General features: G+C 38.1%; 2 protein-coding genes across 2 annotated transcripts in view; one reads left to right on the top strand and one right to left on the bottom strand.

The window, feature by feature from the left end:
* LOC137981642 (UDP-glucose:glycoprotein glucosyltransferase 1-like) overlaps positions 1-6,343 on the bottom strand; it is a 67,449-nt gene extending 61,106 nt beyond the window's left edge. Inside the window, exons 1-3 of the mRNA XM_068828723.1 lie at positions 6,239-6,343; positions 3,237-3,376; positions 1,978-2,060 (exon numbers count right to left, since the gene is read on the bottom strand). Of these exons, the coding sequence (XP_068684824.1) occupies positions 1,978-2,060; positions 3,237-3,376; positions 6,239-6,268 (253 nt within the window). The 5' untranslated portion in view covers positions 6,269-6,343. The remainder of the gene's footprint in view (positions 1-1,977; positions 2,061-3,236; positions 3,377-6,238) is intronic.
* Positions 6,344-6,552: 209 nt separating this feature from the next.
* The window catches only part of LOC137983122 (X-ray radiation resistance-associated protein 1-like), a 15,230-nt gene continuing 4,282 nt past the window's right edge, over positions 6,553-17,500 (top strand). The window contains exons 1-11 of the mRNA XM_068830306.1: positions 6,553-6,789; positions 8,602-8,774; positions 9,142-9,213; positions 11,361-11,433; positions 12,231-12,419; positions 12,947-13,013; positions 13,180-13,299; positions 13,428-13,789; positions 14,042-14,258; positions 15,181-15,238; positions 16,926-17,333. Of these exons, the coding sequence (XP_068686407.1) occupies positions 6,684-6,789; positions 8,602-8,774; positions 9,142-9,213; positions 11,361-11,433; positions 12,231-12,419; positions 12,947-13,013; positions 13,180-13,299; positions 13,428-13,789; positions 14,042-14,258; positions 15,181-15,238; positions 16,926-17,333 (1,845 nt within the window). The 5' untranslated portion in view covers positions 6,553-6,683. The remainder of the gene's footprint in view (positions 6,790-8,601; positions 8,775-9,141; positions 9,214-11,360; positions 11,434-12,230; positions 12,420-12,946; positions 13,014-13,179; positions 13,300-13,427; positions 13,790-14,041; positions 14,259-15,180; positions 15,239-16,925; positions 17,334-17,500) is intronic.

Genomic DNA, 17,500 nt, shown 5'->3' with positions numbered 1-17,500 from the left:
TACCATACAGTGAATTGAAAAGAATTCTTGCTCTAAAATGAGGCTTGGTAGGCTAATTTGCACGTGGACAAAAGATTATTACAAATGTGACCGCCATTTATGAATAAGGTCTATGAAGGATGCATCTATTCCAAAACAATCCAACTAAGTTGCAACTGAACTTCATTATCTTAAAAAACATGTATCGAAAGCTATAGTAAATTCACATTAATTAAAGGAAGTTTCAATACATTGTTGAAGTTCTATATTTTATTATTGTCCTACATACATTTAATATACACTCTTAAACCTGAACATTCTTAACGTCTTGTTACTGTAAACCCTTGCTGCTTGCAGGGTTACATGTGAACTGCTTCCAATCTGATGAATTAGTGTGTTTGATTTTACAGTAACAGTTTTTAGTTTGTTCACACCTTAGCCCATTATAATAGGCAGGCAAAATTGCATAATTATTTGTGTTTACAGAGCCACAACCTGGTTTTTATTAAATGCCAAATTGCAAAGTTGAGGAAACAAACATGAGAAAACCCATCCCAGCAATTCAATAAACCGCAATGGTTATCCTTATTAATTAAGGGTACACTGATGTAAAACACTTGATGGGAAATTGTACAACTACTTATGGTGAACAAAGGAAAACCAACAATGGAAAACAAAAGACAATCACGTTTTGTCAGCAAAAGCCAAGATGGTTTCAAATGTTCTCCACAGTGGTTAATATCATAAAACTGTCACAGAAATATGCATGTTTTAATAGTAAAACCCATGAACATTTTCAAATGATCTCCACAGTGGTAATAATCAAATAACCATAATGGGATGATTAACAGGAACACGCATGGGTTAATAAAATAAACACATCATGTTTTTGTGTATTCCCCATGACGTTTAACACCATAAAAACTTGATGGGAAATTTGATAAACAGTTATTGCATGTTTTCTAAGCAAAAGCCACAATGTTTTTTTTGGCTGTTAACATTGATGGCTTTTACATGTATGTGAAAAACCATTCATGGAAAGTGTTCTGCTTTTCCATTAATGGTTTCTTCAATGGGATTTAGCTAAACGACCATTAAAAAAAACTCATGTTTTTTTGGAGAATTTTCCTGTGCTAGTGTTGGTCTATCAGGATCGAGTTAAGAGTACAGAACTGTATGAGCCCCTCAAACAAACAGATACATGTAGATCTTTAAATAAATATAAAGCAACCCATGAAACCTGTCAGCTGCTTGGGCTACTACTAAAAGCTGGAATAAGTTACTGTTACAGAAGCAGTAAATTACAGTAAAACTTAAATGACCATGATTTATACACAAATCAAAGTTTACAGTGCTACTACATGTATATGACCCAAAAATCACTTGTTTCTTCAGATTTTGAAAGTGTGTTTGCTAATAACACCTAATTGGAAAATTTTTGAGCTTTGCGCTTTTTATCCAAAGGCTGTTTACATGTACTTTGAGTGTAAGCAATAGGGTTTGGTCAGAACCAATCAAATCTTTAAATTTGTTTCCACCACCCTGGATGGTGCAATTTATGGCACAATTTTTCTCTGAATGCTGCAATGCCAGCCTCCATTTCTTCTGCTTAACCACCTTGAATTTTTTTCATACATGTATACAATTATTATTGATAAGTAATCACACGATTTTTCTCGTGCAATTTGGAAAAAATAAGCAGTTGCAAAGTTTTTTAAAGACTGCAAATTGCACTCGCCCCAATTTTGGTCATCTTTCAAAAAATTTGCTTGTGCTTATTTATTCCAAATTGCACTCGAAATCATGTGATTTTAACCTGCACAAACACATGTTTAAAAGTCTGAAAGTCTCCTGTCCCGCATATCAATTAAGCCATGTTCACAACTTTTTAATGTTATTTATATTATTTAACTGAAATCTTTTTAATAACATGCAGTATACTATAAACATGTAGACTTTATAAGCAGATACAAATTCTGAAGGATCTCTTTTTGGTACCTGAATTATGGGAGAATGCTGTCTTCTGTGAAAGATCTACAAACTTCCAAAAATTTTCATTGCTATCTGCAGCTAAGTATTCGCTGAAAGACAAAACATGGAAACCAACTGAAACAACACATCTTACAGGTATATCTTAATTATATAATTAAAGGAAAACACTTCAAGCTTTATTTCTATACTTGATTTGATGTTAACAGGTTTGATTTTTATGTTCAAATTTTCAGTTAATATAGGACACTGCACAGTATCTATTGGGAATCATGGATGGGAAAATTCTCCAGCTAAATTGTTATTGTAGAGCATCATTATAACCACAACAAAGCTTTGCTCTTTCTGAAAATTCTCTTGTTACATCATACTCTTCTCAGGGTCCTTCCTTTCTTAATGAAAACCCTAAAATACAGTGTAGGAAAAAATGGTCTTAAGTTTACAAAAAATGCCTGTCTTATCGTGTAAGACTTTCTCTTATTAAAATAAAAATTATTATAAAATGAAGGATGTCTGTCCATTTGAATCAACATCACTTAATAATACCCGGTAAACATAATAATATTAATAAAATAAATATAATAATAATAATAATAATAAAATCCCTTGTTGTCTACTGCCTGTTTTCGCTTTGAGAACCTACAAACATTAACATGTTCAAACATAAGAAAACTATTTTGGAATCAAAACTACTTTCAAGGAGCATTAAAATGATGTTAATAATAAAATTATCATCATCCTCATAGCTCAAAAGTTAGTACTCAGTCTGACAAAATAAGAATGTTCTATTAAAAAAAAACTGACACCTTCACTCTATAATTAGACCTGTCAGAAAACATCAAAAAACTCAAAATGTTTGCTTTTAGGAGGTAAAACATAAGGAGGAGACTCGACTTGATGATGATGATGATGAAACATAAGGGTGTTACCACGTTATTACTAACTTCTTACTAACCGAGTGTGAGGGCCGTACTGGGGAATATTGGCCCGAGGTGGTGGCAGTACAGACTGAGTGCAGCGAGGTCGGTACAAAAATGACCCGAGGGCCAATATTCCCCAGTACGGCTCGAGCTAGCTCGGTTAGTAAGTAGTTTATTATATGGTTTTTTAATTACCTTTTGCTTTGTTTTTGCAAGCCCGTAATCGGCCCGTGGGCATTACACATGAGGAGAATAATGCCCTACAATTCAGTCACAATTAGCCAATCAGAGCGCATGTTATATCGGCTACAAACACAAGCCATATAATAAAGTACTTTAATAACCAACCTTGCTTCTAATAGTAGAGGAGTTGAATGCCATCTGGCGTCTAGGGTGGTAATTATTGATTTGGAACTGCTTGCTTTACTTGAAGTTAAACTGGCTTTAGATAAGAAGATCAATACTGTTGCCCACACTACACTGAAAATCTGAAGAAGAAAAAAGGTCATACAGTTGTAGCTCCAAAAATGTTTCAATGACAACTACAAAGTTATAAAATGTATGTTTTAATTAATTTTACTTAATGTTCAGTTCAGTCTGTCCTCTTTTCTAGATTTCTAAAGTTTCTTTCATTCATCAGTTCTTTCACGGGAACAAATGATCCCAACAAATTGACCTGTTCCCAACTGTGTGGCTTCAATTTAATAGCTCAGTTGAAAGACCATTGCACCGGCATCACGGGTTTGAATCCCGTTGAGGGTTTGAGCCAGGCCGCGCCATTGCATACATCCCGCACTGATATTGAAATTGTTCCTTTAAAAAATGGCCAAGGGGACAATTTGTCCCATTCAAAATCTGGGGGAAAACTCAGAAGGAAGCACACAAGAAGAGATACAATTCAGTACAAAAATTATAAGCTAAAATACAGGGCGTTGGAGGAATTTTAAAGTGCATTTTATTAAAGTTCATTTTAATTTCACTTTTCAGTCATGCTCTACTGAACACGTACGCCTCATGTTCAACCAAGCGTGATGTACGCATCTGGAAATTAAAATGTCACGGCGAAAACGTATTCGTACAATGGATAGCTTTTTCACTTCAAATCGAAGCCAGATTGATCACAGAAAAAAAAATACAGAAGATGAACAGTGTATTAATGAGGAAGAAGCAGATGAGGATCAAAGGAAACCAACGAAGACAACGAAATCACCATCTTTCCAGAAAAATCGGTTGCGAGATCACACATGGTTGCGATGTGAAAAGGAGAGGATGCTCTGCTACTTTTTTGTTGGAAATCTAAGAAAACAAACCCCTTTGCTTTGCATCGGAAAAAGGGTGTACAAAGTACAAATTGCAGAACCTCAACTCCCCTGAGACACAACGACTGTGAAGAACATGTGGATGCTGTTAATTAAGAAACTATGAGGAATACATTCAGCAACACCTTTACAGCGTAGTGTTTTTAGAGAGCAATGACTAATTATTGTGAGCCATTGACACCATTTTCTTAACTTTCTTTTATTATTTTTTTAATTACAGGTTACCGTAACAGGTAATAAAGTATGTTTTTGTTGTCTTGCCTGTTTCTTTGTTTGAATGTAGGAAAACCGAAAAAAATTGACTGTCCCCATAAAAATGGAAATGTGCCCCACAATGTCCCCCAGTGATCAAACCTACAATCCTGGTCAAAAGTTGTTGGGAAGGTTGCGCACATCACTTCACTTCACACCTAATTTGATTATTCTAACTATTGGCTGAACTATTCGGGAAAGAGCATGCTCTTGCCGCCCCCTTCCCCCTTCTCCATATTCAATGTTGGAAGAAAAGTCACCATTTTGTTTGGTGCAAAATCCAAGATTGATAAGGGGGGGAGGGGGGCTATCTCAAAAGTGACGCTACCTTCCCAACACTTTTGTCCAGGATTGCAGCTCAAACCCTGAAGCCGCCTGAAAGTTTCAGGTACATGTATCTATAAATTAAATGAAAATTGCTTTAAATTGCCCAGAGTTAAGTGCGAGGATGACAGTCAGTTCTTCCATTTAGAATGGATTGTCTTAGGGCCGATTTACACGGTATGACTTTGTTGCATGCGGCAACGGCTTACGACAGGCCCACGACATGATTTACGATTGTTGTGTATATGTCAGAAAAAATGCCGTAGCATTTTAAAACATGTTTTAAAATGCTGCGACAATCGTAAGTCATGTCGTAGGCCTGTCGTGAGCTTGTCGCATGCGACTAAATCGAACCGTGTAAATCGGCCCTTAGAGTGACTGACTAGTGCAGGAGTTAATGTTTAAAGAAACTGTGGTGCTCCATTGACAGGGAGTAAAATGCAAAAATTTGGTTTTATCAAACAAGTTACATGTAATAAAGGTGATTGAAAACAAGAAAGATTTGTGAGTTGACACAATCTGGAGTTACAATGAATACCTCTGCTGAAGTGTGAACATCAACGTGTCGATCTCTCTGAGAAGCTAATTTCCCTTAATTAAGTTGTCAACTTGTTTCATAACACTAAATTTTCACGACTGACCAACTGAGTGACACAATCATTTAGATTGAATGAGCTGACTTTGATCAAGTGATTGACTGAATGAATGCATGAATGACTGCAGTCTGACCGACTGATTGATTGATTGATTGGATTAATTGGATTATTGTGTGTTTGAGCTGGTAGTCAGAATATTAAAATAAATTATATGAATTATGAGTAAAAACAGGCCATTTTGCTGATTCAACACTATTATGAAGAAAATCTATCAGGGTATGTGGAACGTCAGTAGTTACTCTTCAGTTTGCTCTCATATAAGTACAAGGAATGTACTTATTCACTAATGTTCTTTTCTTCCTCATGATTAAAATTAATGTGCAACGCACTGGAACAAAAAACATTTCTTTTTATGGCGTCAACACTATCTTCGTTATCTTGACGGTTGACTAGCACACAGTGCTTTCTTTCAAAAATGCTTCAAACTTTTAACATCATTTACATGCATCGTACACGCATTGATTTTAGGTTGGTTTGAGGAAAAAAGAACATTTATCGAGTTTCCAGTTGTCAAATTAAATAAAGTTACATTAAGAAACATTTCAGAACCATACGCTAAACAAAACCGTCAACTTGTGGCGGTTCACATTGATTTTACCATTTCAAACGTAACTTCCGACCCTTTGCCGGCGAATTATTTGCCATTGATTGATCATGATGTGCAAAAATTATGAGTATTTAATAAGTATGGACAAGTTTTAATGAATCGGATAGTTCATCTGCGCAAAGAAAAGATGATTTAATTTTTCCCTCACCCTATGCTCCAATTCTGTCATACAGTTCACAATAAAAAACTTACCTTGCTGTTCACAAACTTTTTCGCCGCCATCTTGAAAGCAAAACCAATGCCGTGTAACCACGTCGCTGGTGATAAAAACGCTCCCGGGTGGGGATAACAGTCAATCCACACAAATCACCTTTTTGTAAAATCTTAACTCAAAAGGTTGTCGCGTTTTGTGGATCCACAAGAAGAATATTTGTAATAGCTCTACTTTTTGATGTTTCTTGCCCTTGTAATTTTGCGCAGGTTCAATATTTATCGACGAAAATACAACGATACTGTGCCCACCAATTGTACCCTCCTGAGTCCAATCGTTACCATGGCAACAAGAGTGTTTCGCCACTTCAAAGATGGCTGCCTCCAAGGTTGTCAACACTTTGCTTTTCATTTCTTCGATTTCATAAGGCAGATCCCTGAAGATCACATATTTAAGCTTATAAAGATTTAGGGCAAAGCATCCAGGATGTCAAGCGCCAACACTTCGAGCGAATTGATATTGGGCACGGGATTTTCTAGTCAGTGTTTTCCCGTTCGCAGTTTGACGAGATACAAAAGGCAGGATGAGGATGGTAAGCTTAAGTTCCACTCGCTTACTTTTAACCCATTGATTCTTAGGAGTGAGACTTGATTTATTTTACTCTGTCTAACACCAGACGATTAATTTTGATATATAGATTTAGCCAAGCCTAAAGCCTTGTTTTCATATGTCGGCAAAATCCCAGACCATCGGGGATTTCGCAGTTTCCCGACCGTCCCAGATTTTGCCGACATATCGGAAAATCGCCAGATGCTTGTCCTAGATTCTCCCGATAGTGACTTTGGCGGAAAATGGAAAGTGCGCCAAAAATTGAAAACATGCAATTTAGAGGATTGGTAACGAGCTAAAAACCGTCGCCGACGTCCCCGAAGTTTTCATGTGTCGGGAATGATCGCCGACGAACGCAAAAATCTGGGATACGTCGGGAAAATAGAAACGCTTTCTATCTTCCCGATTCGTCCCCAACCATCCCAGATTATCAGGGATGTCTATGGTTTTCATTAGTCGGCAAAATCAGGGATGGTCGGGAAACTGGGAAATCCCCGATCGTCTGGGATTTTCCCGACATATGAAAACTAGGCTTAAAGGCAAAAACAAACAAACAAGCTCCCCTTTCTTAACCCTAGAAAGCAATACATGTACAGTGGAAGTCCGTTAAGAGGGTGTCTTGAAAACAAAGACCTATGCTAATAGCCCTGGTTTTTAGGCTTAAGGTCTCAGAGTTCTTAAGGGTCATACGGTCAATTCAACGGCCAAAAAAAATTGGCCACATCAACGGGGTGGCCTTATTACCGGAAAAACCTTAAATAGCAATGACCACAACCAGGTTTTCTGAGCCCGTGAGACTGAGTACCCCCAGCAAACCATTGTTTAACCGAAAACCGCTGGTCAGCAACCTGGTTCTGGTCATTGCTGTCTAAGCTCTACCTTATTACCGGGGTAGGGTGGAATTCATGATTAAAGGGCCGTAATGACAAATATCGCATTTGCACTTCCAGAACAACTTTTTCTCTTTAATACACAACAGGAATGTACCTACAATAATTGTATAAAGTACTTGAAACTTCGCTTAGTAGGTAAAGAGTGTACTGTACGTTCATTTGGGAGCCTAAACTCAAAATAAGAACTGGCTCACCTTACTAATTGCTTCTAAAAAACGGAAGCCACCATAACCTAACCAAAAGACTTTAGTTTCAATCATGTTTTCAATGAAAGCACAGTGATTTAAGTCCTCTGTGATTTGCCTTACTGGATGTTACAGTAGTGTCAAGATGTTTGAAATGAAAACAGGGAGGGGTGTTGCTGACAGTACTTTGTGAAGTAAATCGGCTGTTCGATTACCGTGGTATTACAAAGGTCAATGAAATTGACATGTCACAGGCGTTTCCTTTTCTAAATTTAGCGCGAGTGTCTTATGAACAGGACTGATGGTTACATTTGCCAAATGTTACTCCAGAAAATAACAAAACAGCTCTGTTTAAGTGATGACAATGATGTCTATAAATTAATGAAAATAATATTATGGCCATGAGTGCATTCACGTAATACAAGAATAATCACAAATTCCAGGAATGTTTGGTGATGCACTTCAGTGCGTTGCATGAGAATTCAGCCTGGCAGGCCAAAATTGGTTTGTCAAGTTTCTGCATGGAACTGAGGTTCTGGGCTTGACACTGCCACCGGGGGTTTTTTTTCAGTCCTTAGTCAATGCCTCCAACTCGTGTGGCTGTTGAAAAAAATTCCTCTGGCACCCACGGTATACTTGACCCATTCAGATCCCCTGATTCTAAAACTCATCCAAAATACTTAGGCTTTTCCTTGTTCCTTTTCATTGTTTCCTTAGGAGGAGCATGGCTTGTTGCATACCGAGCTGAGCAGAGACGGCGTTTCAAGGCAGTTTTATGTGCTGGAGACCCAAGTATCTCTTCAAAATCACTGATAAAGAAGTTCAAATCTGAAGAATCAGTGACCACAGAAGATGATTCCAAACCACACAAACTTGATGGCTTTTACCTGGTAATAACCATTAGTCTAGAAGAGAACAGCATCATTAAGATAATTACATTCCAATAAAAAGTAAAAGTAAAGCAACCATATTCAACGTCGATAGCTCGTAACCGCAATTCAACTGACAAACCTGAGGTCGACGGTGCGCTCATTTTACTCCCTTCCCCCTCCTCTCCATCAGTGCTCCGTTTTACGGGGATTTAAAGCTACTTAGCTACAGTACACGGAAGGGAAAGAAGTCGAAACAAGGATGTGAGATCCGGAAATCGAACTCAGGACCGCACAGTAACTGACTGTGCCATCCTTGCTCCTGTACCTGTAATAGTATTATTATGAAAGTTAAAAGTAACAATTTTTGCTGTCTGTTTCTGTCCAGATGAAAAAATTCCATGTTGATGATCCATCGGATTTGTGTTCCATAACAATAAGTGGACAGGAGCTAAGAGAGGTATGCTAATTGACTTGACCCAGTTGATTAATAAGAAGCTGGCATGAAATCCATTGACACCATAATTGTCATTGATCCAATTAAGACGGTGTTAATTATCAATGACATTGTTGCCTGCCTGTGAGAACTGTGGAGGTACAGTGTAACTGAATGATCCAAAATGCAGAGTGCTAACCAGGGGTGAAGCGGACGAAAACTGAAACATGCTAACCATAGGCCTTAATGTTTTCTTTTGGCTTAACATTATAACACAAATTCTTGACTTTCTGTGAACAGAGCAATCTGCAAGCAGATGGTAATCAAACTCTGCAGGTGTGAACAGTGCTTAGCCTCTGTCCCAGACCAGGGACTAATAGAGACTTCAAAAAATGCTCAAACCAACCAGACACCACACCCAAACAACCAACCACCAACAGCACCATCGCCGTCAACACCTGATGAATCTTCTTGATTTCCTTTGCTAGAGGAGATTAGTTGGTGATTTTTTCATCCTCCTTTTAATAATAGTCACCACATTCCTACCCCAAGGCACTGAGTAAAAGACATCCATTCCCTAGCCACTTGATCCACCACAGTAACCTCTGGACAGTTATGTTTTGTCTTCTGTGATGTCTTACAGTAATACCCTGCAAGCAGAGTTTCTGTGATTCGATCTCCCTACATGACTTGTTAAGTCAGGAAGAGGAAATTAAGAAAACTCGACATTTCATATTGAGCATGTATTAAAATTCGAATGTATTCAGATTACCAGGAACCACAAAACCGCAAAACTAAAACAAACAAACAGAATATTTTCAAACAACTCTGGCAAACACATGACAACCAAGGGATCGTTTCATTGGAAACTGATCAAGATAGTTCATACAGTACTTATAAATTATTGCCATTAATTTTCATTTTTTACTGAAAAATGTATAGGTTTCTGGCAAACTGTAACCATCATAGGACGTTAACTGACATGGGAATTTAGGCAATTAAAAATTGCCACGCTCTTGTAAATTTCAAAAAGTATTGATGACGCATGGCATGACATCGATCCTTGTCGATCAACTGTAACAGATCATTCATACCCTGCAACCTCTTCCTACACCACTTCTGCTCATTCCGATACAACCTATTCCCTAGCAAGTGTCCATACAGCTTCTCCACCAAGATCCCAGGCAGTCGCTTCCACTTCAATGGCAAACATGCAATTGGTCTGTAGTTGCTAGCCACTATTCCCTTGGCACGATCCTTCTGTGTCAACATCATCCTCCCCTTTACCATCCACTCTGGCACCTCGATGGATCCCCACCATCCAAACAACCCTTGCAAACTCTACGAAATCAACCCATGTTACAACTCAAACCTCTTAAACCAAAACCCCCTTACACCATCAGGACACAGACTGAAACTTCCAACTCACTATCTTCCAAATTCCATTTTCCACATCCTTGACACTAATCTTCACTTCCTCTTGCTTCTCCAAGTTACCCATGCATCCTGTCCGTCACCTCATCCAACCAACAAGCATCCTCGTTAAGCTAGTTCTCCATGCACCAACCAAAATAATGCCACTCCAAAACCTTGAACTGTTGCCTTCCTTGAATTTGGTTCCTTGGTCGGCCCTGAGTTTGCCTTGCCCCTCAACTCCTTGTACAGCTGACTCTAGCTGGTTATTCTTCAACAAGGTGTCCAGCCTAACTTTTGTACAGGCCTAATTTGTTCAAAAGATGGATAATGCTATCCACCAGATAAATCACTATCCATTGAATAGCGCAACTGGTTTTGCTATGCATTATCCACTGGATAGTGATTTATCCGCCGGATAGCACTGTCCATTGTTTGAAGTACTGGAGCCAGTTGTCTACAAACCACTGAATTTCCACTCAGGTGTTGAGCAAACACACTTTCATAATCTAAAGGTGAAAAAAGGTCAAGCCGGTTTTTTATCATTATTATAGTAACAAGGTAACTTAAATAAGTACAGCTGACTAGGGATTAAGCGTAATTTTCAAACCAATTTTAGCTGAAATCTTTTGTTTTGGTGCTGTCTTTAATTGTTAGACTTGAATACTGTTACAGTAATAGTTTTGGCAGTTGGCAGTAATGTGTGCATCAATGACTAGTCTTTTTAAATTAATTTTGCAATCTATTTATTCACCCAGGTTAATGAAAAAGACTTCTTGTTATTTGATAATGTCGTCCATGTTGATGCAGGAGATAATAGTCTACCTTTTTGTAAGTTCAACATTATTTACAGTCCATGTTGTATTAATTTTACTGCAATGTACACGTAAAGTTGTTTATAATGGTTTCGGGTACCCGAGACAACCCTTCCCCCGAGTTACCCTGGGAGATATATTTTTTCACTCATTTGTGTAATAAATTCTATCAACCGTTTACATGAGGATGGCAAGACAACTCAGATAAGTGAAACAACTTGGGGAGGTGACTTGTCTCGCCTTTGCAGGTAGGGTAACCCTAGCAGGCAGGACAACTTTTTGGCATGTAAACAGTTTGGCTCAACTACCCAAGACAAGACAGCAAAATCTTGAATGTGCACGCATAAAATAAAGATCAAAGAAGCAACAATTTGGGGGCTTATACATGTTCAAATGAAAAGGTTTTTTCTGCCAAAATTCTCACTGCAACCAACAGAAACTCTCCATTCAAAAACATTTTTTTACTGAAACTACACATTACTGCTCAGTTAAGATTGTCAGTCAGTCAATGTGAAAATGCAACTGTACTTTAAAAGAAGATGACCTACAATCAAAGAAGGGCAAATGATGCATATTTTTTTAAGATGAGTTTTAAAATATTTGCATAGTTAAGTAGGGTCAACTTCGTGTATATGACTCAGTGTAACCAAAAACCAATAAATTAATAAATAAATCCATTGCTAGAATCTTACTAAAGGTTTGTAAGTTCACTTTGTGTACTTGTTCCATGAAAAAAAAAACTTTATTTACAGTACAAGAGAAACCTATTAACATGTTATTATTAATAATTATTTCTGAACATGTCCCTTTCAGCTGCTTTTAGCAAGTTCTCAGCGCTGCAGGAGTTAGAACTTCCTTTGAACAACATCCATAATACCATCAAACTGCAACCAGACATGTTTATATCCCTAGTCACCCTTGACCTTTCATACAATCGACTGACTGGAGAAGATATCCTGGCTCTTGGTCTCCTCATAAACCTCAGAACTCTGCATTTGACTGGTATGTGATGCATTTTACGTAACACATTTTGTTGTACATACAGTGTACATGTAAAACAATTGTGTGTGCATGTAATGATTCAGACCACATGTACTTGTAAATGTACAGCCATCTCAAAGACACTTTAGAATATTCCTTTTCTCTTAGTTCATAGTAGGTAAACAAAAAGAAAAATAAATTAACCCAAAATTATAGTTAACCCTTTGACTCCGGAACTGGTCTCAATTTCTTAGGTACTGTATTGACAAGTAAAAGCCTCGATCTGCCGTTGTAAGACTGAGTAAAATCGCAACATTGTATCTGTCACTCTTCGTAGCTCGGAAAGGGTTTGTAGTTGTACAGTAGTTTAATTATTTATAATAATTTTACTTTTGTCCAGCTGTTGATTTGTACTTTTCTGCAGCAAATTAGCCAAGAGGTGCATTTTACTGACATTGGATTTTTCAGTTTCCAACATCTTGCAACAATGAAGGACTAACAGTCATGTTTTTGCTACTGAAAGTTTGCTATTGCCTTATGTCTTACAGGCAATGAAATAAAAACACTTCCTGTTGAAATGACAAGAATTTACCGTACAGTTACAGGAATGACACCGTAAGTACACAATGTAGACACTGGACAGAGAGCGTTTGATTATACTTTTTTCTGTCCAACTTTTCACCATTTTTGTTGGGTTCTCAAAAAATAAAATTATGTTATTTTAAATATTGGAGCATTTAGTAGTTTTTGATTAACTATTACTATTCTTTTTTTCCTTCAGTTCAGGAACTGTTGAATCACAAGAAAAAATGCAACGATTTCCCACTTTAGAAAACCTGTATCTTGATCACAATGGGCTGACAGATTTGTCCACGTTTTCTAGTCTGGCAGGGCTGAAAAAGTAGGCCATCGCCTTTACCTTTCTTGTTTGTTTCAAAATACACAGTTTAATAATCCAATTTTTGAATTACAGTAAAATTATTACACTTTATATATTAGTTTATTAACCCAACTATCCCTGATCAACAGACTCAAATATCTCAACCTGGAACACAATGAAATCTCTTCTATACCCCATCTTCGTCTTTTGGGTGCTCGAGTACGCCAAGAAGAAAGTTCAAGACAAGGGAAGAACACTGTTGATGGAGAAAACAATCTTTTTTTACCAAATGTAATTGAAGAAGAGAACAATGAAATTGGACCAGAAAAAGAAGGAGCGTCTGATAACAATAAGGACACTAAAAGCGATGAAGAGAAAGGAAATGTTGAGGAGTTCATTCTGGATGAAGTCGATCAAATTTTAAATCAGAAGTTTGCTGGGGATAAAGAAAGAGGCAGGCCTGAACTACCACCACGATCAAGCACTCTTACAGAGGATCCAGCATTATTAGGTACTGTAATTAAAAAACATGTAATTGAAAATGATTATTGTGTTATCGCAATGGAATCGGGCAGGTTCTGAAATACCAAAAGTTTCATGTGTGGAAGTTACGATATACATATGCAGGTGTGGTGAAGGTCTTCTTTCAGTTCTGTTGAATGAACTGTCAGAGGCATATTGAGCTAGTTGCATTTAACATAGCAAGCGGTAACTCTGTCAGGCAATAAGTGACTCACAAAGTATGGTGACGTAATTTCATCAGGTGACCGATACAAGCCTCCAATGCCGTTCACCAGCCTCCTTCATCTTAATCTTGCTAATAACCTCATCTTTGAAGAAGAAGGACTGTTAGCGTTAACTGATTGGCCATCACTCAGGGAACTTGTTATCTGGGGCAACCCACTTACCTCTGTATTCAAGGGAGATCCACCGATTCTGTCATTTCAACTGGGGAGCTTAAAGGGAGTCAGAATATTTAGGTAAGGAAGTTAAACCAGTTTATCTGTATGATTTTCCCACTGTAAAGAAAGTGAAGTATCAGCATCTACACGTAAATCCTTTGCTGTGGTCACGGTGCCTACTATGGTTATTGCGCATACGTTCTGCGCATCTCAAGATACTCGAATTTCCTATGGGTGGTCCTTATTAACACATGGATACTTTTGCGCGGTTCAAAACTATGCGGAGAAATCAGAACTTAGCAAGTGCTCTTGGTATCCAAAAAGAAAACTGGGGGCAACCACACATTTTTCAGAGATAATTAAGCTTCAATTTGTAAAAGAACGCCATACATTGCTTTGTCTTTTAAAGCTTCTTAGAAATATTGCTGATTAATTATCTTCCAAAAATGCGTGGTTACCCTCAATTTTCTTTTTGGATTTCAATAACACTTGTCAAGATCTGCTTTTCCCGCATATTCAGTAAACCGGGGCAAAAATACCTTTGAATTAGTAGGCACCGTCCTTAAGTCTTTCAAACATTTTGAAAATTATGGCTGAATACACAAGATTTATTTGAGAGTGCCGTGCAAAAGACTGCTGTCGTTCTTTGTCTTTTTTTTTTTTTTTTTCGTTTCTGGGTCAAAACTCTAAAGCCTGGTTTAGACGCAAGCACTAGTGCAAGCTAAGTGAAAACGAACTTCGACATGAGCATCAAAATATACGCGGCCTCCGCCGTTATGTTAAATTTCTCAGAAGCACCCAACGAAGGTGTCCGCCAGGTGTATCTGCTGGGAGGATAAGAAGTATTGAGAAGTTGCTGGGAAAAAGATTATTGTTGTTCCGGCAAATTGTTGTCAATCTACTCGTGGTGCTTGATTGGGCAGTATCTTTGCTAATGAGACAGTTAGAGTTCATCACTATGAGACGGCTCAATTCACTTGGTGATTGTCTTAATTTACAGACACAAACCGCCAAAACGACAGAAACCCACTCTCAATCTTGTAAACACTCCAAGAAAAGTAAGTTTATTTAACTGAATATTAATATTTCGACAGTAATAATTCTCTGTGAACAATTGTCCCGTCCTCACATTCAATTAAGCTTAAGATGGAAACAGAAAATTGGAACAGTTTGGCAACCGTTACCTTCATATACGCTTCTTCGTGATCGGTTCATCCTAGCGGTTCATCCTAACAAAATTTGGACCGCTCAGTCAGAGAAGCAATCAGAATTTTCCTTTTCTCAATTTGCCCATATACTACAGCTATTTTCAATTGAGTGTCGAAAGTAATTAGCGAATTGCTTTGGTTTATGATTACTTCACTCAGTGATTGGTTCACAGTTCTCGCGCCACTTTTTCAACCAATCAGAAGTGAAACCAAAACCAATCGTAGCTCGCGCGTGCACATTTTCCCGCGCTTTGTGTCAGCGACATATAATTGCTTCGAGTTTTGATTGGTTTACTGTATTGTCTCCGTCATTTTTGATTGACCAAAGTAGTTACTTTGGTTTTGGTTTTACGACACTCAATTGAAAATCGCTCTACTTCTCTGAATGATTGGTTTAAAGTTCTCTCGCCATGTTTTCAACCACTCAGAAGTGAAACCAAAACCAATCGTGTCTTGCGCGTGCACATTTTCCCGCGCTTTGTGTCGGCTACATGTAATTACTTCGAGTTTTGATTCGTTTTACCGGATTGTCTCCGTCCTTTTTGATTGGCCAAAGTAATAACTTTGGTTTTGGTTTTACGACGCTTGATTGAAACTCGCTCTAAACCGCCTTGTCTAGAAAACACTGATTACCTTAAAGCAGACCTTACGACTAAAACAGGGAAGAACGAAGTAGTATAGTTTCTGAAGATTTTGTGGTGCTGTGTCAGCGGGGAGTGAAACAGGAATATTTCGTTTTATTTACCCTTTGACTCCCAAAAGTGATCAGCATGTAAATTCTCCTGCCAATTTCGACGAAATGTCATTCAGACAGGTATTGAGAATGATGATAATTATCAGCTTAAGAGGTGTGATCTGACTCTTGAAATCTCCACCCAGAGATCTTTATTACGATGGTTAGTCGAACTTTATCAACTGCTTTGACGTAACGTGCAAAGTTATTTAAAAGGACCTTTTTGTTAGCGTTGCTCCTTTCAATGTTCAAATTCACTTTTTACAGTAACTTTCTAAATTCTCGCACGCTCATTGGCTAATTTTTATCATCAATAAGAGTACAGACAGGTAAATTTTAATTTATGCACAAATCTGTGCAACTGTCAAACTGTCAACTTTTTAACCAATGAAATTTTATTGATTGTTGTAAATAGCCAATCAGAAAGCGAGAAAAGCTATTGACATTGTTCGCGTCAAGTTGAATAAAAGTCATGTTTACGGGTGTTTACTGCGTCTTTTCCTCTCATTTTAACCCGGCAATTAGCCATTTTGGGGTTTTGTTTTTGTGTTTACTGGTATTTACTGCGTCTTTTCCCCTCATTTTAACCTGGTTTTGTCATTGTAAAAAACAAATTGACCTCTTTTTTTAATGGGTCCTTCCTCTTATTGGTGATAAATTGCGTCACAACATTCCCAAAGTTTACTGTAGAAATCACGAGCCGCACACTTTGGCAATGTTAATGACGCAGTTTATCATCAATAAGAGGATAGACGCATTAAAAACTGAGGCCAATCTGTTTTTTTGTTTTATTGCGTGCCAAAGGTTAAGGATACTCTCCCTCCAATGCCAAAGAAGCAAAACTTCGCGATGCTGGAGGGCCCTTCCATACAGAAACCAACCGCATTACTGGGATCGCATCATAAGACATTGCCACCTATAGTATCAGCTCCTGTCACAGGTAGACAACGCGAGTCTGCCACCCCAAGGAAACTCTCCACTGCCCCAGGAATGGCTGAAACAACACTCAAAGAGAGTGAGCGCCCGCATTATGGTCGAACCAACAGCACCCCACCGGGGCTTCAGCAGTTCTTGTCTGGTCCTAGTACCAGGCAAACTGTTAAAACAGAAGGCGAGGTTACTTTTGAGGAGAGCATTGGAACTGAGAATGGGCGTGGTCAGCAACGTGCAGACAGGCAGATCAATTCTGAGGATGGCTTTTTCATGACTCAGGTAACGTGTTTATGCTCCAAAGCTCTCTCAATGAGCCCTCCCTCCGCTATTTTACTCCCTAGGAACTTCCGAGTGAGATCGATCGGAGAGGTAATTGGTGTGTAGTCCCCTTTTTGAACCTCGTCAGTCCTTTCAATTTTGTATATTGAACAATAATCTCTTTGTGT

Source organism: Montipora foliosa, chromosome 13 (assembly GCF_036669935.1).
Source record: "Montipora foliosa isolate CH-2021 chromosome 13, ASM3666993v2, whole genome shotgun sequence".
Lineage (NCBI taxonomy): Eukaryota > Metazoa > Cnidaria > Anthozoa > Scleractinia > Acroporidae > Montipora > Montipora foliosa.
Note: the sequence above shows the minus strand (reverse complement) of the source record. Positions and strands in the feature narration are given on the sequence as shown.